The 26,136-nt window shown below is 45.4% G+C and overlaps 1 protein-coding gene across 1 annotated transcript in view; it reads left to right on the top strand.

The window, feature by feature from the left end:
• The window catches only part of NDUFS1 (NADH:ubiquinone oxidoreductase core subunit S1), a 1,309,138-nt gene extending 1,286,185 nt beyond the window's left edge, over positions 1-22,953 (top strand). Inside the window, exon 19 of the mRNA XM_044075860.1 lies at positions 22,634-22,953. Coding sequence (XP_043931795.1) covers positions 22,634-22,725 — 92 coding nt within the window. The 3' untranslated portion in view covers positions 22,726-22,953. The remainder of the gene's footprint in view (positions 1-22,633) is intronic.
• The last annotated feature ends 3,183 nt before the right edge of the window (positions 22,954-26,136 follow it).

The following is a 26,136-nucleotide window of genomic DNA, read 5'->3' as shown; positions in this document are numbered from 1 at the left end:
CAGCTCTCACGTGGCAAAGCATTCCTTCCACTGTGGATACAATGCCCTAGAAGCCTCTAGCAGGGCTGCTGTTGCGGGGTCAGTCATTAGGAGACATGCATGGCTGAAAGAGCAACCTCTGCCTGATTGTGTTAAATCCAAACTCCTAGACGCCCCCTAGATAAGGACCGATGTTAAGTTGTCTATCTCGCCTTCATTCTTGCTGGTTGGGTTCGGAGCCATCTTCAATAGCTCGAGAGCTGTTTACTGGCTCGAGGCTACCCGATATCCCATGATGCCTGGCACTAGCTACCCAGATCTTGTTTGCCGTTTCAGACTGCGAAGTTGTCTTACTGGCTCAGGCTCGTATACTTTATTGCATTTTTACTAATTTTACTAAAATTTTTTCTTTATAGTGTCCCGAATTACTTAGTTGTACTATTACCCCAAACTAGATTCCCTAGATAGCATTTATCACTCTTGTTTTTCTTGAAAATGAGAGTTTTCCCCACCCCTCCCCCCTCCCTTCCTTTAGTGGTAGCCGTTAAGTTAGAGGCCAACCCTTTTCGTTTTATTCTAGTTGTAAAAAAAAGAAAATGAATAAATATATAATATAGATAATTTTTAGGTAGTGTCAGTAGACTTACTTAGTTTTTTGTTAGTGTGTGTTAGCTGTATAGTTTAGTTAGTTATAACTGCTAACTTGTTTTTGGCTTGTGTGTGTGTGCGTATTTTCTCCTTGGGGGGGGGGGGTGGTAACATGTCCAGGGATACTAAAGTGTCCGGATTCAAGAAGTGTGACTCATGCTGTCAGAAGATGTCTCTGACAGATGGTCACACTTCTTGTGTCTACTGTCTGGGCACGGTGCACCTGCAGGACTCTTGTTCGGTCTGTCATGCTTTCAGCCCCAGGTTCCTGCAGGAGCGCAAAAATAAGTTAATCTTTGGGGTTTGCTTAACCCACAGGATTCACTGGCCAAGGCTCAGCCTGCGAAATCCTCCAAGCCACCCAAGTCTTCTGCTCCAAGTTCTGAGCTGTCGTTAGGTGAAACAGCACCATCCGCCTCGGTTCCGGCTGGAGCCGATGTGCCTCCCTCACAGTCTGCTCCAACACGAACTTTGGAGCCGTCCGTGAGTCTAAAAAGATCTAGGTCTCCCTCCTTGGAGTTAATACGCTCGGCTCCATGGTCACCTCTGCTCCAGTCTAAGCGCAGTCATAAGTCCTCTCACTCCTCTCGGCCCTCCAGACTTTCAGATCATGAATTGGAGAGAGTGATCAGCAGGTTGCTGAAATCGCAGGCCTTAGCAAAAATGTTGTCCAGCCCCCCTCATCAGGTGTCTGGTCCGTCCACTTCTGCAAATATTCATCCTCCGACTCCTCCCTTGAGTTTGGAGCTGGAGTTTGTTGGGGTTCGAGTCGTGGAACCGTCTGATCCAATACCTTCTCCTTCGGTTCCGTCGTCTGCTCCAATCCCATCCTTGGTTCCGTCCTTGGAGGGATCTGGGCACCGGGACTCCCTCATCGGCTCCGAGGGGGCGGGTGGCATCGGACCCTTGTCTGACCCCACTCTCCCTCTCGGAGCTTCGGCATAGGTGAGGTTGGCTCCTACATCGGCTTCGGAGCCGTCCCCCTCGGTGCGGGGAGGGATTCCGATTTCTTCGGAACCGGAGTCTGCTCTGCATCCAGGCAGGGACGCCTTCGAGGTCATGAGGAGTGTACTGGCCCCTGAGCCAATCCCACGATCAACCCCATCAGCTCCTCCCCCTATGGTGCCTGCCTCTGCCCCTCCTCCGGACCCCAAGCGTGGGGAACCAGCACTCCAGGGCACCCCTTTGGGTGTTTCTTCCTCTTCCGAGGCCTCCCCTGATCACTCAGAGGAACCACCTCATAAGAGGAAGTGCAAGAGGAAGCACGTTGACTCCCCTGAGTCTGTCGCATCAGATGCTGACTTAGAGGATTTAGAAGGGTCCCCGAGATCCCCCTCTGAAGATGTCTCCTTTTCAGACATCCTTGAAACCCTTAAGCAGAGAGGGAACTGGAATACCCTAGCCCCTTCCGAGGATGAGTCTGTATTTATGGACGCTTTTGGTTCCGGACCCTCCACCTCCTGGGTGTCTCCGCCTTTCGTCCCACTTGTGTCTGTGGTGGCTCGGAAGGCGTGGTCAGCTCCAGACAGTGGAACCAACCCCCAGGAGACGTGCTAAATTTATAACTGCACCTCAAGGCAAACAGTTTTTATCTAAGGGCGTACCTGTTGATGCCATGGTGGTAGCAGCGGCCACAAAGAAGGAGTTGGCAGAAACTTCATCTGTCTATCATCCTAACAAGGAGTCTAGGATGATAGACAGATATGGGAAGCAAATGTTTGCTTCTGCGACCTTCTCGATGAAGTCTCTGAATTATTTGTGCCATTTCACCCGCCTTCAGAGGGATCTCCTTAAAGAGCTAGGAGATGCCCTCCAAGATCCATCAGCTGTGGGGGCTCAAGCTAAGGTGGCCTCCCAGCTGGCGACTTTGAATTCAGTTGGTAACTCCTCCATGAGGCTCATTTCTTATGCAGCCGATGGTGTGAGTAGAGCCACAGGCACAGGCATCACCCTTAGGAGGCACACATGGATGTGACTATGTAATTTTGCGGAACCCTTCAGAGCGTCTTTCACCAGTACCCCCTTTGATGGCTCCACTCTCTTTGGACCACAGGTGAGGGAACTAACCAGGTGTGAACAGGAAGGCAAGACTCTTTCTGCCGTGGGAGTCCATTTTTCCACTTCTTCCAGACCATACCCCAAGGGTCAGAAGAGTGGAAAAATGTGGTTCCGTAAATCCCAGGGAGCCTTGCCTGATGCACGTGGTGAGTTCCCCTCCAGGGGCAGAGGAGGGAACAATAACAGACGCCGCCCTTGGGGCAGGGGGGGGGTCCGCAGAACCAGGGCAGCAGAGAATCCTTCTCTGAGGAGCCCTTTCAGCATCCCTGAAGGGTTGCCTGGCTGCCCGCCTCTGGAGGCAGTCGGGGGAAGACTTTCGCTGCACCCCAAAGCCTGGCAGAACCTAACTCAAGACAAGTGGGTACAATCAATCATATCCGGAGGTTACAGAATTCCCTTTGCTCAACCCGTTATCATCAAACAAGTCCCTTCCAGATGTTCCACCCAATCTAAGGGACCAAGCAGCCAAAGAAATTTCAAAGCTGCTACACAAAAGGGTCATCCAGGAAGTCCCAGCAGACCAGATCGGATCCGGAACTTACTCAAGGTTTTTTTAGTACCAAAAAAGACAAGGGACTGGAGACCCATTCTGGATCTCAGCAGACTAAACAGGTCTGTACAAAGAACAAAGTTTCGGATGATCACGCTACAGTCCATTCTACCCTTCCTGGGTCAGGACAAATTGGATGGATATAATTAAGGAGGCCAGGAGGCCTAGCACCAGGAAATCATACTCGGCAAAATGGAAAAGATTCAATGCCTGGTGCCAAACTAAGGGTACAAGCAGCTCCCTTGCATCTCTCTCTGATTCTAGAGTACCTGGCGGAGCTAGTGCAAAAAGGATTATCTTACTCTTCCATCAAAATTCATGCCTCTGCTGTCTCTGCCTATTTCCATACCGAGCAACCTTTGTTCTCCTACCCCCTGCTAAAACAATTCCTTAGAGGGGTATCTCACATCAGGCCACCTAGGAGGCCACCCACGCCTGCCTAGGACCTGAACTATGTCTTGGAAAAATTGACCTTACCCCCCTTTGAACCAGCTGCCTCAGCAGAGCTAAAACACCTTTCTTGGAAGACCACCTTCCTGCTTGGCCATAACTTCAGATAGGAGGGTTTCCAAGCTGCAGGCGCTCATGGCCATTGAACCCTTCATTATCTTCCATGCAGACAAGGTGTCTCTTAGAACTAACCCCTCTTTTATGCCTAAGGTGGTATCTGATGTAATATTGAATCAGGCTATACATCTTCCCACCTTCTTTCCTAACCCTCAGAATAGGGGGAAAGAATCCTTCATTCACTGGATGTACACAGAGAACTTAGGTACTATCTGGATAGAACAAAGTCTCTCAGAAAGACTGACCAGCTCCTGGTCAGCTTCACCCCAGGGTCAGAGGGGAAACCTATTTCTAAGCAAAGCATTTCTAAATGGATATCCAACTGTATCCAATTCTGCTACCACTTCAATGGAAAAAGTCCTCCCAAACCTGTCCGAAGCCATTCCACTAGGGCAGTATCTACTTCACTGTTTTCCTCAGGGACATCCCTACCAAGGACATCCTAGAAGCTGCCACTTAGACTTCTGTCCACACCTTCACCAAACACTACCAATTTCCTCTTTTCTCCAGGTATGCTAGGTCCTACTTAGAGCAGTGCAAGCCTGTTCTTCTATTCCTTCCCTTCTACCTTCCACCCTACGTTCAGCTTTGGGAATCTTCCCACAAGTGATGACTGCAAAAATGAAACATGAAGAACATAGTACAGTTCTGTACACTTACCATAAATGTGGATGTTCGAGTGCATTCACTGTTGCAGTCCTGTTTTCCCTCCCTCCTTCCCCCTCTATTTCTCTCTCTGTTTCTTTCACGCCAATCTATACCTATGGGCATCCCCCAGGTTCATAGGTTCATAGGTTCATAGATTAGTACTAAGCTAACTGCACTTGCGAGCCATTTTAAGCATAGCCAATTATCCCTTGTGAGACTTGAACCCTGCACCTTGTGTTTGTAAGGCAAACACTTTAACCATTAGGCCACCCTAAGGCCTTCTGGGCTGAGCTCCTGTACGTTGGGGCAAGAAAAACTGATGTAATGACGTCGGCTGCCTTGCTTTATACCACTGACAACCTGACGTCGGTCCTTTTCGACCTGCAGCCCACGCAGGAGAGGACAGTCTTTACTCTGGTATTCGGCCCGGCCGAGGGCTATCCAGCAGGGATCACCCACAAGTGATGACTGCAACAGTGAATACACTCTAACATCTACATTTTAGGATAAGTGTACACAACTGTACTTTTCTGCATATAACTTTGTAAATGCAACAAAATGTTTACTAGTGATTTTGAGATCAGCAGCAAGTTTAAAAGTTCATATGTTGTCCTTATCTCGCCTTTGTTCTTGCTGGTTAGGTTTGGAGCCGAACCTCGGCTCTGACTTGGCCGTATACTAAAGCTCGAGAGCTTCTACTGGGTTGAGGCTAGCCTCTATCCCAACATGCCTAGCTGGAGTTACCCAGATCTCATTTGCTGCTTGCAGCGTCGAGATTGCTGGATACTGTCTCAGGCTGTGTTTTTTCCTTTTTGACTAAATTTGCAAATTTTGTTAAATATTTAGTGTTAGAGTTTCTTCACCAGTTAGTGTTTTTTCATTGTTGTTGTGGCTGTCATTTTCCTTTAGGCCTACTTACTTTCTTTGAGAACCCGTTTAACTTAGAGGGTTGTCCCTCCCCCTTATTCCCTTCTTTTCTATAAGCAGCCGTTTAAGTTAGAGGCTCTCCTTGGTTGGGGGAGTTTGCTGTTTTAGCTTAGAGGCTCTCCTCCTTCCTAACAAAAAAAAAATTTTGGTCTGTAGTTAAACTTTGTTTATTGAGATTTAACTTTGTGTGCTTATTCAGTGCCTTTGTTTTAGTTACTAGTATTTGTTGGCATACTTGTAGTCTAACTATGTCTAAGGATTCCACTAAAGAGACAAAACCTTCGGGTTTTAAGAAATGTGACTAGTGCTGCCAAAAGATGTCACTTACGGATGGGCATACGAGCTGCGTATATTGTTTAGGGGCTGTATACCTGCAGGATTCTTGCTGTATATGCCATGCTTCAGTTCTTGGGTCCTGCAGGGGAGAAAAATTGATTTTTTGAAGCTTATTAAAGGGCCTCTTCGATGCTTCTGTGGAGGGGACTCTGCCAACAAAAAACCAGGACAGATCCACCAAGCCATCATCCTCATCAGCTCCGACATCGGAGTCTTCCAAAGGGAAAGACACATCTTCAGCATTGTCGGATCCGAGCATCTGTTCTGACAAGACTCTTTCTCCTGCGGCTCCATCAGTAGTCTTGGATTCAACCAGGACTCGCAAGATAACCAGGTCTCACTATCTGGAACTGGTGCGGTCTGTTCCGCAATCTCCGCTCTTACAATCTGTGGCAGGCAGTCACCGGTCTTCCACCCATTCCTCTCAGTCATCCAGGAGTTTCTCAGATAATGATGCTGAGAGGGTGGTGAAGAGACTTCTCAGGACACCGGCATTAGCAAAATTATCAACCCCAGCCCATATGGAAGTGGTGCCGACAGTCCAACCAATATCATTATCAATTCCTCCTCTGACTCCCTTGAGTTCGGAGCCGGAGTGCATGGAAGTTGTGGTGAAATCGTCTGTTCCAATAACCTCTGTCTCTCTGTTCTGACTTCCCCTCCGATCTCCTCATTACCCCATTCTATCAAGGGATCTGGGGGCCGATGCTCCCTCATAGTCTCCAAGGGGGGAGATCGGCATCAGACCCTTGTCCAACCCTACTCTCCCTCTTGGAGCTTCGGCGCAGGTGAGCTCAGCTAATATATCGGCCTCGGAACCATCACTATCTGTTCTGAGATCTCCAGGCTCTTTGGAGCGGAGACTCTTTTGGGCAGGAACCGTGGTGCCTTCGAGGTGATGTGTGCTGTCCTCTAAGACCGCTCCACCCTTGGCTCCTTTTCCTTCGGTGCCAGTGTCTGCCTCCGAACCTCCCCTCCTCCCCAAGCATAGGGAACCCATGCTCCAGGACGCCCCATTGGGTGACCCCACCTCTTCCGAAATCTCCTCAGAGGAGGTCCCTTGGAGGGAGGACGTGTAAGAGGAAGCATTTGGACTCCCCTGAGTCCCTGACATCAGACACAGACTTGGAGGACTCCAAAGGGCCCCCACGGTCCCCCTCTGAGGAGGTCTCATTTTCAGACATCCTGGAAATCCTTAGGCAGAGGGGTGGCTGGAAGTCCCTTGCCCTTTCTGAAGAGGAGTCTGTGTACCTGGATGCATTTGGTTCCCAACCCTCCACCTCTTGGGTGTCTCCGCCTTTCAACTCACTGTTGGGCATAGTGAGTCGGAAGGCGTGGAGCTCTCCAGAGACTATAGAACCAGTTCCTTCGAGGCCCAACAGATTTATAACTGCACCAGACGACAAGTTTTTCTAAGGGCAGGCCTGTTGATGCTATGGTGGTGCCAGCAGCCACTAAGAAGGAATTAGCGGAAGCTTCTCCTGTCCATCTGCCGAACAGAGTCCCGTATGATGGACAGGTATGGGAAGCGTATGTTTTCTTCACTGGCCTTTATACTCAGGTCACTGAATTATTTATCCCACTTTACACACCTTCAGAGGGATCTCCTCAAGGAGTTGGGAGATACCCTACAGGATCCTACAGCTGCGGACAAGGTGGCTTCTCAACGTGCAACCTTGACTTCTGTAGTTAACTCCTCCATGCGGCTGATTTCTTACGCAGCTGATGGAGCGAGTAGGGCAGCAGACACAGGAGTTGCCATACGGAGACACTCCTGGATGTGCCTTTGTCGATTTGCGGAGCCCTTCAAGTCCTCCTTTACCAACACCCCCTTTGATGGCTCATCATTGTTTGGACCTCAGGTAAAAGTGACTCTTACCAGGTGTGAATAGGAAGGCAAAACACTCTGCCATGCGAGTATGTTTCTCCACTCTTCCTAGACCTTATCCTAAAGGTGAGAAGAGCAGGAAGATGTGGTTCTGGAAATCCCAGGGTGCTTTGCTTGACACACGTGGAGATTTTTCCCCCAGGGGCAGAGGGAGAAATAAAGGAAGATGCCAGTCTCATGGCAGGGGGGTCCGCAGAATCAAGACGACAGAGATAACTTCTGTGTTAGGCCCTTCCAGTGCTCCTGAAGGGAGGCCTGACTGTCTGCTTCTGGAGGCAGTCAAGGGCAGAATATCCTTGTACCCAAAAGCCTGGCAGACAATCACAGAAGATACATGGGTAATATCGATAATATCCAGGGGTTACAAAATTCCCTTCTCCCAAACACACTTTACAAAAAACAAGTGTCAATCCCAGATGTTCCACCCAATCTTCAGGATCAAGCAAACCTAGAAGTTCAAAGGTTGCTAGAAAAAAGTGTCATCCAGAAAATCCCTGCAGACCAAATAGAGTCCAGAGCTTATTCAAGGTTCTTTTTACTTCCAAAAAAAGACATGGGACTGGAGGCCCATTTTGGATCTCAGCAGACTGAACAAATCTGTCAAGAAAGCAAAGTTCTGGATGGTAACACTGCAGACCAGTCTTCCCTTTTTGGGTCAGGACAATTGGATGTGCTCTATCGATCTCCAGGATGCGTACTACCGCATAAAAATGGACAGGCGATCCAGGAGATATCTACACTTCCAGCTGGGAGCCAGTCATTGCCAGATGTTCTTCGTGTTTCACTGTTGCAATCATCACATTTGGGTAATCTGCCTGCAGGTAGCCCTCAGCCGGCCTGAATACCAGTGTCTTGGATTCCTGCGTCGGATGCTGTCGCTTATTCATGACGTCAGGTCATCAATGCAGCCGACGCCATTACATCAGTCTTTCTTGCCGCTCAGTGCCCTAAGCAGAAGCAGTTCGCAAGTGCCGGTCGTCCGAATCCTGAAATTTTCATTTTCGAGTTTCAGAACTGAAGTCTTCAAACAAGCTAAATACCCCACTGGGGATCCTTTTTCTTGCTCTTAACCGATGTCAGTAAAAGTTAACAATTGTATTACCTGTGGAAAGCAAATACCTCATAAAGATTTTCATTCGTACTGCATTCCTTGCTTAGGCCCAGACCACGATATCCCTCACTGTCGGTTTTGTGCCTTGTTCAACCGCCGAAATATTCGTCATCGGGCTATATTTGCAGCTAGTTATTTTGGCACTCTGTATAACTATCCAGAAATGGCTTCGGTAAGCTATCCGACTACCGATATTCCGAAAAACCGTAAGGATAAAGACAGACCGCAAGGTCCAAAACTGCCGACGATGCTTCAGTTAAGCTAGTCGCCAGTCCGCCGGTACTCAGTGAGGCGATTTCGCAGCCCCTGATACCTACTACCTCAGATTCGCAGGCCTTTACTGAGACCCATTCGGAGTCCGGTATGCCGCAAGATGCTTCTTCGACTATGGAATCTGCGGATGTCTCTACCTTGGATGGGTCCGTAGCCGCTGTGCAGGAACCAGCTTCTGATGGTGTATTCAGGCCTACAGACTTGCATTTTAAACCAACGCCATCTTCTTCATCCAGGCCTAAAATTCAACGCACGCCTAGAAAACAGACATCCAAACCACATGCTCAGGCCCATATGCCTAAAAAACAAAAGCTTAGAATGGCTGAAGACTTTATTACCGTAATTGGGGGTAGCCAGCCTTCCCCCTCTAAGAGACCTAGAACTGATTTTTCCTTCTGATTCTTCTGATCAGGAATCTGATATTTGTTTCTTCTAATTACCAGGATTTGCCCTTATATACCTATGAGGATTCTGATGCAGAGGATTTCATTCCCTCTGCTTCGTCTCCAGAAGATTTTTCTTTTGGCGAAACCTTGCACTCTCTTAGGGAGCATTTCCGCTGGGAAAGCCAGGATTACTCTGACTCCAAAAAGAGGCTTAGGGAATTCTTACTCCTCCCTCAACACAAGCCTTTAGCTATCCCTCCTGTTCTGGACATTGTAGATGACGCTTTCTTGGAATCTAGTCTTTCCCCAGACACTTTACCTCCAGCTCCCAGAAAACCTGATGGATATTACAGAGTACCTGACTCTCTCAAGTTCCTCTTCAAGAATCGTACTGCGGATCCAGAGACCATTTCCCAAGGGCCAAAGGGCATTAAGGCTACTGCTGCCAAAAACCCTACCCCTTCTAATAGAGATTCTAGATCCTTGGACAGATGGGTAAGAAGGTATGTACTTCTGCTACTTTGGCCATTAAGGCTTTAAATTGCCAGTTTCATATGTTAAAGTACCAGCAGCATATTATGGGACTACTTGAACAGAAAATGATGTTGATTCCTGACTGTGCTGAACACAAAGAATTATGGGATTTAATGCATTCTGCAGAACAAGTTTGTAAACATACTTTGCAGTGTGGTTTTGACTCTCTAGAAGCATCTTGCAGGGCTGCTGTCACTGGGTCTGTACTTAGAAGGCATGCTTGGCTTGAGGAGCAAAACTTGCCAGATTATGTTAAAGCTAAATTACTGGATGCTGCCTTTAACCAAGACTGCCTGTTTGGCAACAAAGCAGAAGTCTTCCTCAAAAAGATGGAGGAAAAAGCTAAATCTATGGAAACTGTTAAAGATTTCCTGCAAGTACAGTCTCCCAGATTTAGTAGGCATTGGCCTTCAAAGAATTGGTCCTTTCCAGCCTCTTCCAGGCCTTCAGTCCAAACCCAGGAACAGCAGACCACATAGGTTGCAGTCTCAGGCTACACACAGGCCTAAGCAGTGGGGGGACTACCACTTCCAAAGCAGGGAGTAGTAAGATACCCCCCTATGGAAAAATGGCACAATGACTTAACCTTAACCCTTGCAAGCCCTGCTCAACTGCCTGCTCCCTTAGGAGGAAAGCTTGCCCTACATGCAAAAAACTGGGACCTCATTACCCAGGACAAATGGGTTCTGAATATAGTTTCCCAAGGATACAGATTCTATTTCCACACCCTACCGACCCCAAATGGTTGGCCAGACCTACCCCCAAATCAGTGGGCAGAGGCTCTATAGCAGGTTCTCTCTTCTAAGTATCAGGGCTATTCAACCTGTTCCAGGAGAAGAAAGGGGACAAGGTTTTTATTCAAGACTTTTCCTGGTACCCAGAAAAGACAGCTCCTGGCATCCTATCCTGGACCACTCTATTCTAAACACCTTTTTGGTAATCCCAAAATTCAAAATGCTAACACTTCAACAGCTGCTTCCTATGCTAGGCAAAGATGCCTGGTTGGCGCCCTTAGACTTAAAGGAAGCTTACCTGCACATCCCAATAAAGGAATCTTGCAGGAAATACCTGCGATTCAGGGCAGGCTTCATGCATTAGTTCTCTGCACTTCCCTTTGCCTTATCTACTGCACCCAGGGTATTCACAAAGTGTCTAGCTCCAGCCATTGCATTTTGCAGGCAGGGAAATATTCAAATATACCCATACTTAGACGATTGTCTGATTCAGCCAGAAAGCCAGGACTTGCTGTTATAATATCTGGCATTCGTAAAGAAACTTCTAACCTCACAGGTGTACACCATAAACGAAAAGAAATCTCACCTAGTACCCTGCCAACAGGTTGTATTCCTGAGAGCAAGCTTGAACATAGCTTCCCAGATTGCTTTCCTCACTCTAGAGAAACAAGTTTATTTGACAGCCTACTTCAAACTACTGGCCGCAAAGACCCAGCTATCTGCAATGAAATTTCTGCAAGCCCTGGGGTTCATGGCCTCTTGCATTCTACTAATGCCATATGCAAGACGGCATGTGAGGAAACTACAATGGTATCTAAAAAGCCTATGGTGTCAACATTCTCAGGACCTGGAATCAATGATTCCGATCATTCCTTGTATAAAGACAGAGTTCCTTTGGTGGGCAGAGGCCTGATACTACAACAAGGTGCTCCCTTTCACTCTACCCCCTGCCGCCCAAACCCTAACAACAGAAGCATCAGAATATGCATGGGGGGCTCACTTGGCAGGGCAGTGCATTCAGGGCAAATGGATCCCAAGACAGATGCACCTGCATATCAACCAAAAAGAAATGTTAGCTGTACAGAATTCCCTGACAGCCTTCAAAGACCCCATTCTTCCAGGACAATTATTGGTAGACAGACAACACCACAGTTATGTGGTACATAAGCAAGCAGGGGGAACCCACTCGTACCCTCTCTGCAGACTAGCCATGGCTCTGTGGAACACAGCCTTGAGCTACCAAGTGCACCTACAGGTTCAATTCCTGCCAGGCAACCTAAGTTCTCTGGCAGATGACCTAAGCAGAAATCTCATGGACCCACACGAATGGAAACTGGAACCAAAAATATTCAACCTCTTGAGGAACAAATGGGGACTCCAGAGATGGACCTGTTTGCCTCCCCTCAGAACTACCAATTGGACAAATTCTGCACAAGGACTTCCCACAGTCAAGCTTGGAAAGTAGTTGCCCTGTCCTTTACCTAGGAAAGCCTCTCAGATTATGCCTTTCCCCCTCTGCCTCTTATCTCGAAGGTTCTGCTAAAGATCAAACAGGACAAGCCAAGGCAGTACTGATTGCACCAGACTGGCCACACCAGCACTGGTACCCCCACTTGTGCAGTATGACACTGCTGAAATCATGGCACCTGCCTCAGATCCCTAGTCTGCTGCCCCAGCAGGCTAGCCAGATTCTGCACCCTCAGCTTCAAACCCTGAGCCTTGCAGCCTGGCTAATTCCTTGAGCTCTCCAATAGCATCCCTCAGTAAGCAGGTGCTAGATGTCATTCTGGAGGCAAGGAGGCCTAGTACTAGAAAATCCTATGCTGAAAAGTAGAAAATATACTGTTCCTGGAGCCAGACTCAGGGGATGGGCACAACGGTGCCCAGCTTACCTCATATACTTCAGTACTTAACAGAAATGCTCCACAAGGGCCTATCCTTCTCATCCATTAAAATTCATGCCTCTGCCATTTCAGCACATTATAATACTGAACCACCACTCTTGTCTCACCCCCTGCTAAAGCAATTCCTCAGAGGGGCCAAAATTTTAGGACCCCCAAGGAGAGCCCCTACTCCAGCCTGGGACCTTAACTTTGTATTGGAAAAGCTCACTCTCCCTCCTTTTGAGCCAGCTGCAACTGCGGAGTTGAAATTCCTTTCTTGGAAAACAGCCTTCCTTCTTGCCATCACTTCAGCAAGAAGAGTATCTGAATTACAGGCCCTCATGGCAGTGGAGCCCTTTATTATCTTCCATGCAGACCTGGTTTCCCTCAGGACCAGTCCTTCCTTTATGCCCAAGGTGGTGTCTAGTGTGACCCTTAATCAGTCCATTCATTTGCCTACCTTTTTCCCGAATCCACAAAACAAAGGAGAACGAATACTGCACTCTTTGGACGTGCACAGACAACTTAGATCCTGTTTGGACAGGACTAAGCCTCTCAGAAAATCTGAACAACTGCTAGTTGGCTTTGCTGCAGGGGCAGAGGGGAAGGCCATTTCAAAGCAAACCATTTCTAAATGGATAGCCCATTGCATTCATTTCTGCTATAAGCACCGTGGAAAACCTACCCCATAAGGTATAAGATCACATTCCACCAAGACTGCATCTACCTCTACAGCCGGTCTCAGAGGTGTCCCTACCAGGGAAATCCTAGAAGCTGCTACCTGGAGCTCTGTACAGACCTTCACCAAACATTACCACATGCCTATTTTTTTCTAAATCCAGAGCTGGTTTTGCCACTGCAGTCTTGCTGGGCCTAATAGCTGGCCCTAATGCTCTCTAACTTCCTCTTCCCTTCCTTAGCTTTGGGAATCAACCCAAATGTGATGACTGCAGCAGTGAAGCACGAAGAACATAGTACATTTGTGTACACTTGCCATAAATGTAGATGTTAGAGTGTATTCACAGTTGCAGTCCTGGTTACCCTCCCTCTAGCCCCCTGACTTCTCTTGGCACTACCTTTCCTACTTGTTTGGTGTATTTAAACTTTCTGGTGTATTTGCATTTTGGTGGAGTGGTACCATAACATATATTTGCTTCCCATTGTGGGGGCACCTAACATCTGGAGCAAGAAAAACTGATGTAATGGCGTCGGCTGCATGTTTTATACCCCTGATGGCTTGACATCATGGAAGAAGAGACTGCATCTGACGCAGGAATCCAAAACTCTGGTATTCAGGCCGGCTGAGGGCTACCTGCAGGCAGATAACCCAAATGGTGATGACTGCAACAGTGAATACACTCTAACATCTACATTTATGGAAAGTGTACCCAACTGTACTTTCAGAGCTCTGCCCTTTGGTCTCACCACAGCCCCAGGGTGTTCACCAAATGCATGGCAGTAGATGTTCATCGTGTTTCACTGTTGCAGTCATTACACTTGGGTTATCCTGCTGGCAGGCTACCCGCAGTCGGCCTGAATTCCAAAGTCCTGGTCCGGCGTCGGTTGCTGCCGCCTCTTCACTGACGTCAGTGTGCCAGGGGTATAAAAGATGCAGCAGACACCATTTTCTTCAGTCTTTCTTGCCGCATGGTGCCCGAAGCAAAAGCAGCTTGCAAGTGCCGGTCGGCCGACTCTTGAGATTTTCAAAATTGAATTTCAGATCTGAAGTCTTCATTAAAGCTAAGTACCCCGTTGGGGAAAATTTTTTCTTGCTGCAGACCGATGTCAGAAAATGTTAACAATTGTATTTCTTGTGGGAAGCAAATACCTCATAAGGATTTTCATTCTTACTGTATTCCTTGCCTAGGCCCTGACCACGACGTTGCTAGCTGTTGGTTTTGTGCTCAATTTAACCAACGCACTATTAAGCGTCTGTACGATTTTGCCTTTCATTTCTTTGGCCGAAGATTTAATTATACAATGCCGTCAGAACAGCCGACGACCGGAGTTTATAAAAAGTACAAGGATAAGGAAAAGGGCAGGCATCCAAGGTCCAAAACAGACGACAAGGCCTCTGCTAGGCCAGTCGCTGGTTCGCCGGTACTCAGTGTGGCGCTTTCGCAGCCCCTGACGCCCGCTACCTCAGAGACGCAGGCCGCTTCCGACTCCCATATGGAGCCGACTAGGCTTCTGGATACTCAAGATATTGGACACTAAGAAACTATTCCCTCAGATGGGTCCGGAGCCACTGCGCAGGCATCGGCTTCTGAGGGTGTTTTCAGATCTACACAGTTATATGTCAAGCCAACCTCAGCTTCAAAGGCAAAGACTAAAACAGCTCTAAAGACAAAGAAACAAGTAAAGAATTCTCCGGGACAGACTACCATGCCTAAGAAACAGATGCTTAAAATGGTCGAAGACCTAATTACTTTGATCAGGGGTTCCATCCCTCTCCTGATAAGATGCCTAGGCAAGAGACAGAATATGACTCTTCTGATCAGGTTTCCATTTCCTCTGACTCCTCTTCTGAACCGGGATACTCTCTTCCTCCCTATGAGGATTCTGATACTGAAGAATCTATTCCTTCAGCCTCTCCTCCTGAGGATTATTCTTTTGGGGAAACGCTGCATACCATGAGGGAGCATTTTCAATGGGAGAGCCAAGATTACTCGGAATCTAAGAAAAGGCTCAGAGACTTTCTTTTACTACCTCAGCACAGACCTCTTGCTATTCCACCTGTTCTAGACATTGTAGATGTATTTTCAGAGTCCGGCCTGTCTCCTGACTCTTTACCCCCTGCACCTGTTAAGCCAGACAGATACTACAGGGTTCCAGACTCATAAATTTATATATAAAAACCCTGCTGCTGACCCAGAAACTATATCTCAGGGTCCCAGAGGGGTCAAGGCTTCCACTGCAAAAAATCCTGTCCCCTCTGATAGGGATTCTAGGGCACTGGACAGATGGGGGAAAAAAAGTTTACACTTCTGCTACTGTGGCTGTAAGGGCTTTAAATTGTCATTTCATATGCTTAAATATCAGCAATACTTAATGTCACTGCTAAAACAGAAAATGTTGACAAATTCTGAATGTTCTGATAACAAGGAAATGCAGGATTTATTGCATGCAGCTGAACAAGTGGGAAAGCATACTTTGCAATGTGGTTTTGATTCACTGGAGGCCTCTTGCAGGGCCGCTATTACGGGTTCTGTCATTAGAAGGCATGCTTGGTTAAAGGAACAGAATCTGCCTGAGCATGTTAAAGCAAAATTATTGGATGCTCCATTACAGCATGATACTTTGGTGTTAAGGCAGAAGAGGTGTTGAAGAAAATAGAGGATAAAGCGAAATCTATGCACACAGTTAAGGATTTCCTACAGGTACAGCCACCCAGATTTAGCAGGAACTGGCCTTCTAAGAATTGGTCCTTTCCAGTGTCAGGCCACAGAGAGGCAAATACAGATGCCCTGGAGGCAGATCCCAGCCCCAAGGCTCATACAGGCATAAACATTGGGGTGCTTCTACCTCCAAAAGCTGAGAAGACAAATCACAGCCATATAGGAAACAGTCCCAATGACTTTCCTCTGCCAATGCCAAGCACTTTTCTTTTGGCAGCACCCTTAGGGGGAAAACTAGCACTTTTTTCACAAAATTGGCACATGATCACCCAGGACAAATGGGCCTTGAATATAGGGTCTCAGGGTTACAGGTTCCACTTTCACACCCTTCCAAAGACGAAAGGTATGCCAGACCCGCCACACAATCAATGGGCAGAGGCACAAAAGCAAATTTCATCCCTCATGGACATGAGGACTATTCAACGAGTACCACAGCAAGAGCAGGGACAAGGATTTTACTCAAGACTTTTCTTGGTACCCAGAAAGGACAAAGCCTTGAGACCAATACTGGACCTGTCTATTCTAAACACTTTTCTGGATGTTCCAAAATTCAAAATGTTGACTCTGCAGCAGCTTCTGCCCATGCTGCGCAAGAAGGCTTGGCTTGTAACTTTGGACCTCAAAGAGTCATACCTGCATGTCCCAATCAGACAAACTTGCAGAAGATACCTCAGATTCATAGCTGGCTCAATGCACTACCAATTCTCTGCACTGCCCTTTGGCTTATCTACTGCGCCCAGAGTCGTCACAAAATGCCTGGCACCAGTAATTGCATTTTGCAGACAGAGGAATACAAATATATCCTTACTTGGACGACTGCCTTATTCAAGCAGAAAACAAGGACATTCTACTACAGCATCTGACGTTTGTGATGAGACTTTTAACGTGCCTAGGGTACACAGTAAACGAAAAGAAACTGGTACCCTCTCAGGAGATAATATTCCTGGGTGCAAGCTTAAATACAACTGCCCAGATGGCTTATCTCATGTCAGACAAACAAAGGCAACTGACTTTTTACTTCAAAATGATGGCAACAAAGACCCAGTTATCTGCAAGAAAAATTCTGCAGGCTTTGGGCTTCATGGCATCCTGCATTCTGCTAATTCCATATGCAAGACTGCATATGAGGAAACTACAATGGTATCTAAAAAGTGTTTGGACTCAACATTGCCATAGCCTGGAAACATTAATTACCCTCATTCCCTGCCTGCAACAGGAGTTTCGATGGTGGGCACAGGCCATTCACCACAACAAGGGGCAGCCATTCACTTTACCCACAACCAGGCAGACACTAACAACAGATGCATCAGATTATGCCTGGGGCGCCCAATGGCCGGAAAATGTATTGTGGGCACATGGCCCGCAAGTCAAATGCATCTTCATATCAATCAAAAAGAAATGCTAGCTGTACAGAATGCCCTGACAGCCTTCAAGGATCTACTTCATCCAGGACAACTGCTGATAAAGACGGACAATACTACAGTCATGTGGTACATAAGCAAGGAGGCACACATTCCTACCCCCTCTGCAGACAAGCCATGACTTTATGGAACACAGCGTTGACTCATCAAGTACACCTGCAAGCACAATTCCTGCCAGGAAGGACTTAATACTCTGGCAGACAAACTAAGCATAAAGCTCATGGATCCTCACGAGTGGAAACTAGATCCACAAATCTTCAGCATGATGGTAAGGAAATGGGGATGCCCAGACATAGATCTATTTGCCTCCCCTCACAGCTGCCAACTACAGAGATTCTGCACAAGGACTTATCACAAACAAGCATGGAAAATGGATGCCCTATCATTCGGCTGGAAAACCCTTACAGTATATGCCTTTCCTCCACTGCCTGTCCTCCCAAGGTACTCCTAAAGGTCAGACAAGAGAAGCCAAAAATGATACTGATTGCCCCAGACTGGCCACGTCAACACTGGTACCCAATCCTAAAGAGCTTGTCTCAAGGCCCAGCCTGGACATTACCTCAAATTCCTCATTTGCTGACGCAACAAAACAATCAGATCCCGCACAGCCAACTCAGAAACCTAAATCTGGCTGCATGGCGGATAATGTAACCATTCAGAACACACCTCTCTCTAAAGCAGTTATGGATGTTATTTTGGAGGCCAGGAGGCCCAGCACCAGAAAATCTTATGCAGGAAAATGGAAGATATTCTGTGCTTGGAACCAGGCACAAGGAATGGACACTCTTGTACCAAATATTCCTCAGATTTTACAATACCTAACTGAGATGCTGGACAAAGGCCTATCCTTCTCATCAATTAAGATCCATGCCTCTGCCATTTCAGCTCATTACAATACGGACCCACCTATTTTTTTACATCCACTGCTAAGGCAGTACCTCAGAGGGGCCAGAAACATAAGACCTCCAAGGAGAGCTCCAGTACCTGCATGGGACCTCAATTTTGTCTTGGAAAAGCTCACACTGCCTCCTTTTGAGCCAGCCAATACAGCTGAGATAAAATACTTATGGAAAACAGCTCTGCTCCTAGCAATATTTTCAGCAAGAAGAGTCTCAGAGTTACAGGCACTAATGGCTGTGGAACCTTTTATTATTTTCCATCCGGACAGGGTTTCTCTAAGGACAAACCCAACATTTATGCCTAAGGTAGTGTTCAGTGTGGCACTTAACCAAACCATTCATTTGCCTACCTTTTATCCAAACCCACAGAATAAGGGGGAGAGACTTCTGCATTCTTTGGACGTACACAGACAGCTACGCTTCTACTTGGACAAAACTAAAGCTTTCAGAAAGACTGAGCAACTCTTAGTGGCATATGCTGCAGGATCGCAAGGAAAATCTATTTCAAAGCAGACTATTTCAAAATGGATAGGCCACTGCATTCGTTTCTGCTATTCACAACATGGCAGATCAGTGCCTAAGGGCATTAGGCCACATTCAACCAGAGCAGCAGCCTCTTCAGCAGCCTTCCTCAGAGGAGTTCCAACCAAGGACATTTTGGAGGCTGCAACTTGGACTTCAGTGCACACTTTTACAAAGCACTACCACTTACCTCTTTACTCTAAATCCAGAGCAGGCTTTGCCACTGCAGTACTGCAGGGCCTCATAGCCACTCCTAATTCTATGTAGGCCCAGCCACCCAACCTCAGCTTTGGGATTCAACCCAAGTGTAATGACTGCAACAGTGAAACACAATGAGCATAGTACAGTTGTGTACCTACCATAAATGTAGATGTTAGAGTGTATTCACTGTTGCAGTCCAGGTTATCCTCCCACCATCTCCCTTTCATTGCTGGGACTTATCTGTACTTCTCTATTCTATACAACCTATGCGGTGTATTTGCTTGTAGATGGAGGTAATGTTGATGTTAGTGCATGCTTTTTTATGAGCAGAATTTTTAGCCTACCCTTTTGGGGGCACCTGACATCTGGTGCAAGAAAAACTGAAGAAAATGGCGTCGGCTGCATCTTTTTTACCCCTGGCGCACTGACGTCAGGGAAGAGGCGACAGCAACCGACGCCGGACCAGTACTTTGGAATTCAGACCAACTGCGGGTAGCCTGCCAGCAGGATAACCCAAGTGCAATAAATGCAACAGTGAATACACTTGAACATCTACATTTATGGTAGGTACACAACTGTACTTTATGCCTCAACTGAGGCGTTGAGGATTCTAGGGTTGCCATATCTAGACGACTGGCTCCTTACTGCCACCACCAAGCATCAGCTAATCAAGGCAAGGGACTCCACAGTTCACTTGTTCATGACTAGGCATCACCATAAACTATGAATAAGTCTGCCTTGTTGCCTTGTCAGTATATTACGTTTATAGGGGCAGATTTAGACACAAGGGCCGTGATAGCAAAGCTGCCTCAGTAAAGGGTGTCAACCATTTGTCGTCAAGTTTCAATGCTCATGGCGAAAGAGAATTCAGGCAAGATTTGTCCTCAAACGTCTTGGGTTCAGTGGCTGCAGCAATTACTCTGGTCGCTATGGCGCGTTTCTACATGAGAATTCTGCAGTGGCTCCTTTTTGCTCAATGGTCATTCCAGGATTTACCCATGTGACATCAGATTTTAATCACTGAGTCCTGCAAGAAGAATCTAGAATGGTGGCTTCACTCCCCTCTGGTGAAAGTAGACAGGCCATTTCTAACCCCCCAACCCGTAGCTACAGTGACCATGGATGCTTCCCAGATAGGGTGGCAGGGGTATTATCTGGGACAGTCTGTTCAAGGGACTTGGCAGCAACACGAGTACCACTTGCACATCTGTGACCTAGAGATGAGAGCAGTGCTTCTGGCATTGCAAGCACTTCAAGACTCTCTACCTACAGGGACTATAGCAATTCAGACAGAGACAGTATGTCGGTAGTATGGTACATCAACAAACAGGGAGGAACAAGGTCGTATCCCTTGTGTCAGAAGGCTGTACGAGTATGGCAATGGGCGATATCTTCTCAATGCTTTCTGATTGCAAGGCACATTCCCGGGGAAATCCAACGTGATAGCAGACAAGCTCAGCAGGGCGAATCTGATGCCTCAAGAGTGGTCTCTGAAACAGGAAATTGCAGACTTGATTTTTCGCAAATGGGGCCAGCCATGCTGCAATCTTTTTTTAACCCCCCCCCCCCCTCAACAACAAATGCAGCAGCTACTTTGCCCTAGTCTCACCACCGGGACAGTCACCCAGTGACGCACTTGTTCACGATTGGCCCCCAGAACTGCTTTACGCTTTTCCACCATTCCCCTGATCCCAAAGGTTTTTCAGAGAGCAGCATTGCTGGGTTGCAGGATAATTCTCATTGCCCCTTACTGGCTTCGTCAGACATGGTTCCCATTCCTTTGGCCTCATCTGCAGGCGGAGCCTTGGATCCTGGACCCAGTTCCAGATCTCCTGATGCATCAGTCGGGTTTGCTCTACTTCCAGTCTTAGCCAGTCTTCCTGATATTTCCCTGGCAGTTCAACACATTTTGATTTCCTCCCACAAACCCACTACCAGGAATCTTTATGCTAGTAAATGGAAAAGGTTCTCTTGTTAGGCAAACGAGAATGAGATTGAAATGGGTGCAGTAAAGGGATCAAAGATTCTCAAATTTCTTGCTGAAACTTTTGAGCGAGAAGCAGCTGCAGCTATTACTGGGTTCAGCTGGATGACATTTCTAATTTTCATGTGGAAGAAATGGGCTCTAACGTTATGTCCCAAAGGCTATGCAAAGCATTCCTAAGAGGTACTATCCTCTTAAGACCTCCAATAAGAGAACCTCCTCTCCCCTGGGACCTACATTTAGTTTTAGCGGCTCTGATTCTTCCTCGTTTGTCCCAGCTGCTACTTGTCCTCTAAAATTTTTAACATGGAAGACTTCTCTCTTGATTGCCATTACCTCAGCAAGGAGGGTTTCAGAATTACAGGCCTTATCAGTTCGTCCTCCCTACTTGATTTTCCACAAAGATAGAGTTTCTGTTAGAACCAGTCCCTCCTTCCTACCAAAGGTGTGCTCAGAGTACAATTTGAATCAAACCATAGAGCTCCCTGTATTCTTCCCCAGTTATGGCAACAAGGCAGAGTATAAGCTCCATCAGTTTGGACATTCTTAGACGGTTACGTTTTTATTTATACAAGACCAAGGACATCAGAAAATCCGACCAATTGTTTATATCCTTTGCAGAGAATAGAAAAGGTTATTCAGTCTCAAAAGTGACCTTATCTAAGTGGCTTTCAGACACCATCACCTACATCTATGATTTGCAGAACAAAAATCTTCCAGGAAAAGTTTGAGACACTCAACTAGGGCCTTGGCTACCTCTACTGCCTTTCAAGCCAAACTGACTTTAGATTCGATCTGTGCGGCAGCTGCATGGACTAATCCTCATACCTTTATCACTCATCACAAAGTAGATGTGGCCTCCCAGAACAGGACATCCTTTGGTTCCACGGTACTGAAGAGTTTTTTCCAGTGAGCCACCCAAGAAACAGGTGCTGGGGATGCGGTCCCAACCAGCAAGAATGAAGGCGAGATAGGGACAACATAACATAAAGAAGTTATGTACTCACCATAACATTCCATGTTTGTTGTCCTTGATCTCACCTTCCTTCTTGCGTCCCACCCTCCTTCCCCCTTCCTGGAGGAGCGAGATGAGGTCTTTCATTGGCTACACTGGCTGAGTTTCCCTTCTACCACACCAGTTGGGTAGACCTCGACTCTGTTTCTATCCCCTTTCTGATTTATACCTTTATACATAGGTGTACTCTTACGTGAAAAAGTCTATTATTTTTTACTTGCATAGTCTAGTGTTTTGGGTTATCACAAACGAGATCTGGGTAACTCCCGCTAGGCATGTTGGGATAGGGGCTAGCCTTGAGCCAGTAGAAGCTCTCAAGCTTTAGTATACGGCCGAGTCGGAGTCGAGGATTGGCTCCGAACCCAACCAACAAGAAGGAAGGCGAGATCAAGGACAACAAACATGGAATGTTATGGTGAGTACATAACTTCTTTTTTACTACTTGGCACAGTATATGTTTATCATTTTACATTTTTTTTTCTACAGACAGGTCTTAAACTGTGCTGAATGTTTCTGTTCTTGTAGGGCAGTCTTGTGTGTGTGTGTGTGTATATATATATATATATATATATATATATATATATATATGTGTGTGTGTGTGTTTGGAAAATGTTATGTAAGTGGATATTATGTAAAAGACTTGACCTAATTACAACTTTTCTTTTTTGCAGATCCCATCAGTAAAGCTTCACAGACCATGGCAAAGTGTGTAAAAGCTGTTACAGAGGGAGCTAAGGCAGTAGAAGACATTTCCATTTGCTGAAATGTGAATCATTAAGTTAGAACATAAAAATTACCTCAGACCCACTGCAGTGTGAATAAGTCATTTACAGTCTGCTAGTAGACGCTTGACATGTCCACATAGAGACAATGATGACTGTACACTTTTATGGTGACCATTGCACTTGGACTTAACGGTCATTTGTTGTGGGATTGGTATTGTCTTTGTAAAAATGTAATCTTATAAATTAAAATAGTTTTACAGCTGTTATAGTGTACTCCCTGCATTTTAATCTCTTATGTTCTGCTTGACATAATCATAAGCAATCACAGTGGTGTATTTACTGCATTTGGTTGACCAGGTTACTTCCGTCTTTTAACAGGGAAGACGTAATAGAAATATTAGGGTCTATATTACGAGATCGGATGATTAGGTTATCGAACGCTTTTTTTTTTTTTTTTGGAAAAATTCAGTTACTGTCTGTTAATTACACCGCCTACATGCCAGCAAAGAAAAAAAAACTTGAAAAAACATTTAAGAAAATCAACCAAAAAAGATGAAAAGAATAAAAAAACTGTCCGGTAAGGGTTTCTGCAACTGTTGAGCAAAAAGCAGTTCAGTTCAAGCTTCAGCTTTGGTTCAAAAGGTAATTTCCAGTAATTAAGAGGAAAAATAAATCAAAATTATTCATACATGATTAAAATAAATTAAAAAACTAAAAAAAAGTATTGCAGCAGCTGAGATCAGGATTCAGTGAACTTTGTTAATATTAAAACAAACTTTTATTAAATATAAAATAAACACTAGATGAAGCACTTTCTTCCAATGCAGACATGGACATCAGAATCTAAAGACCTTAAAAATGGGAGGAAACTTGCACAGGAAAATAAATTAAACATTGAGACTTCCAAGATGGCTGCACACTACTGGGAGAGCTACAGTTAAGCTGTTACTGAGTGTGAAAACAGAAACTTAGCAGAGAAAGCCAATGGATTTAATAGTTCTGGATAAAAGTAACTGGCTAGTTAGTGCACTGCCTGGATACCAGGAAAAAAGAACTACAGAGGACTTGAAGGAAAATCAGTTTCAAAAAGTGAGGAAAAAACACTGGGAAAAGTACTGCAGCTGTTCAGCAAAAAGCAGTGCAAGCTCCAAATACGACTTCCATTGACTTAGAGGAAAGTACAAGACAACAGCACACAGACCTGATTAAACAAAATGATGGAGTATACCAACTCAAAACAGCAAAAGGCTGGAAAAAATAGAAGCAGCTGTCAACTGATATTGATTAGGCTCTCTGAATTTCTTTTTTGCTGGCTTCCAGGCAGTGCACTTGTTAGCTAGTTACTAAAATTTACCCAAAAATGAGTTTACCGTCTCTCTCCAGAGTTTGTTTTCGCACTGGGAGAGCTAAAATTAAGCAGTTACTCATTGTGCAGCCATCTCGGAAGTCCCCTTAGGACTAAAAGTTAATGTTTTCTGAAAGCGTACAAGTTGATTTTCACTTCTGGGAAGGGAATGGAGATACGAAAAGAAGAGAGCATTCAGTGCATGTGGGGAACACATGCTGTATCATGCATTTTAGCATGGGAAACCTTAATTTTAAGTAAGGTAATATGCCTGTGGGTGCATCTGTTGATTTGGGGCAAGCGTTGTATCTGGAGGGTTAAACTTCATTTTTTTGAAAATGTACATGTATGTGTTTGTTCTAAGTTAATAGGGGATAGGGGGATTTTCAAAAAAAAGTTTTTTGAGGGTTTTCATTATAACGTCTTGAAAAACATGGCTTAGGTTCAGATAGAAGTGAGAAGAAAAAACTGTAGAAAATAGCCTGCCAAACAGCGTGTGCATGTAACACTGGAAATATACATTCAAAAATCTCGTGTGTACAGTAGGTGGGAACAATAACTATCATAAAAGCTATGCTGTCCATATTATATTGTAACGTAAATTGCCTTACAGCTATAGACAGTGTGTGTGATGAATTCTATTATGAAATGCAGTGTGTAAATAGCAATGCAGCAGGAGACACATTTGGAAAGAAATGTGCATGTGTATTTAACAAAGAAATGATTTTCAGACAGATATTCAGTAGGATGTGAGGAATAAAGGAAAACTAGTGAAATTATATTAATTGGTAGAGGAGCTCCAATAGTGATGGAAAATGAAAAAAGGACAGTAACGGTGGATTTGTGGTAGTAAGAGGCTGTTGGCAAAGGAGGTGGTTTACACTGGCATGTATTTATATTCCACCAAAAACTTTTATTATGGAGCTTAAGAAAATTTAGGGAGGGGACTTTTACATTGACTTGAAAGCTTCGACACACCTCCAGTAACTATTTCAGATTATACACCAATACAAACTAAGATAAAAATGCAGGATAATGAAGTGAAAATGAGACACTGGCACATTACCTCTATCTGTTAGAAGGAAAGGATTTTTAAGGAATGGTTAGTTGAAATGAGTTATTAGGGAAGATAGAAATATCTAGAGAAGTAGCTAATGAGTGGGATAAAATGAAAATGGAGTTTAAAAGTAGGGTAGAAATAAGAGAGATGGTTAAGAAATAATAGAAATTGCTTAGGGGGTGGACAAAGGTTAAAGTTTTGCAGAATAAGTGGAATCTAACAGTACAAGAGGCAAAGATGCAGAGAGTTGAAAAAGATGCAGAGAGTTGAAAAGAAAGAGTATTTAGATAATATGCATGAGTTTAGAAAGATTGCTGTTAAGCAACTATTTTTTGATAACTCCAAAGCACAAAAACTTTTAGCACAATGACTTAAGCAGTAGAAAGTGTTGCTCCCAAACTTGGGGCGCTTCTAATAAGAAAACTAACCAAAGATTCTGTGCAAGTTTTAGAGGTGTTTTGGAAATTGTATAAAAATTGTGTAGAGAAGTGGAGGAATCAAGAAAGAGCACAATGGAAATATTTATGGAAAACTTAAATTTGCCATAGTTAGAGTTAGATGAGGCTCGGCAGTTAACAGTTAAGATAGGAGGGCATGAGATAATGGTGATGCTACATTTGCTCAACTGTTTTATTGTAAAATTTTCACTATATTCATCTTCAATATTGTAAATTTTCTTGCTTATTTGTACTGTGGAGCTATTCTCCCAGGGCCTCCACTGAAAACATTTTTGCTCAGATGGACGATCCCGGTTAACAGATGTCAAATAAATCTTCAGGAAAGTCTCCAGAAACACAGTATATCTGCAGATGTTTGGAAGTTAGCAGGAGTAGGGAAGAAAGTGGTAAAGATCTGGAAGATTTTAACAGTATTTAAAGGAGGGGAAGCACCAACATCTTGCAAGAGTATTGTTCTTGTGTTTTTTGTTTTCTTAGTATGGCTGAGAAGGGGACCTTCCAGCTTTAAAAAATGAAGTGTGGGTACAAGTTGCCTAATTGTGATATCCATATACTCTGCATTTATTGCCCAAGTCCACAATATCTG

The sequence above is a fragment of the Protopterus annectens genome, chromosome 6.part1 (assembly GCF_019279795.1).
Source record: "Protopterus annectens isolate FY-2018-M chromosome 6.part1, PAN1.0, whole genome shotgun sequence".
NCBI lineage: Eukaryota > Metazoa > Chordata > Ceratodontiformes > Protopteridae > Protopterus > Protopterus annectens.
Note: the sequence above shows the minus strand (reverse complement) of the source record. Positions and strands in the feature narration are given on the sequence as shown.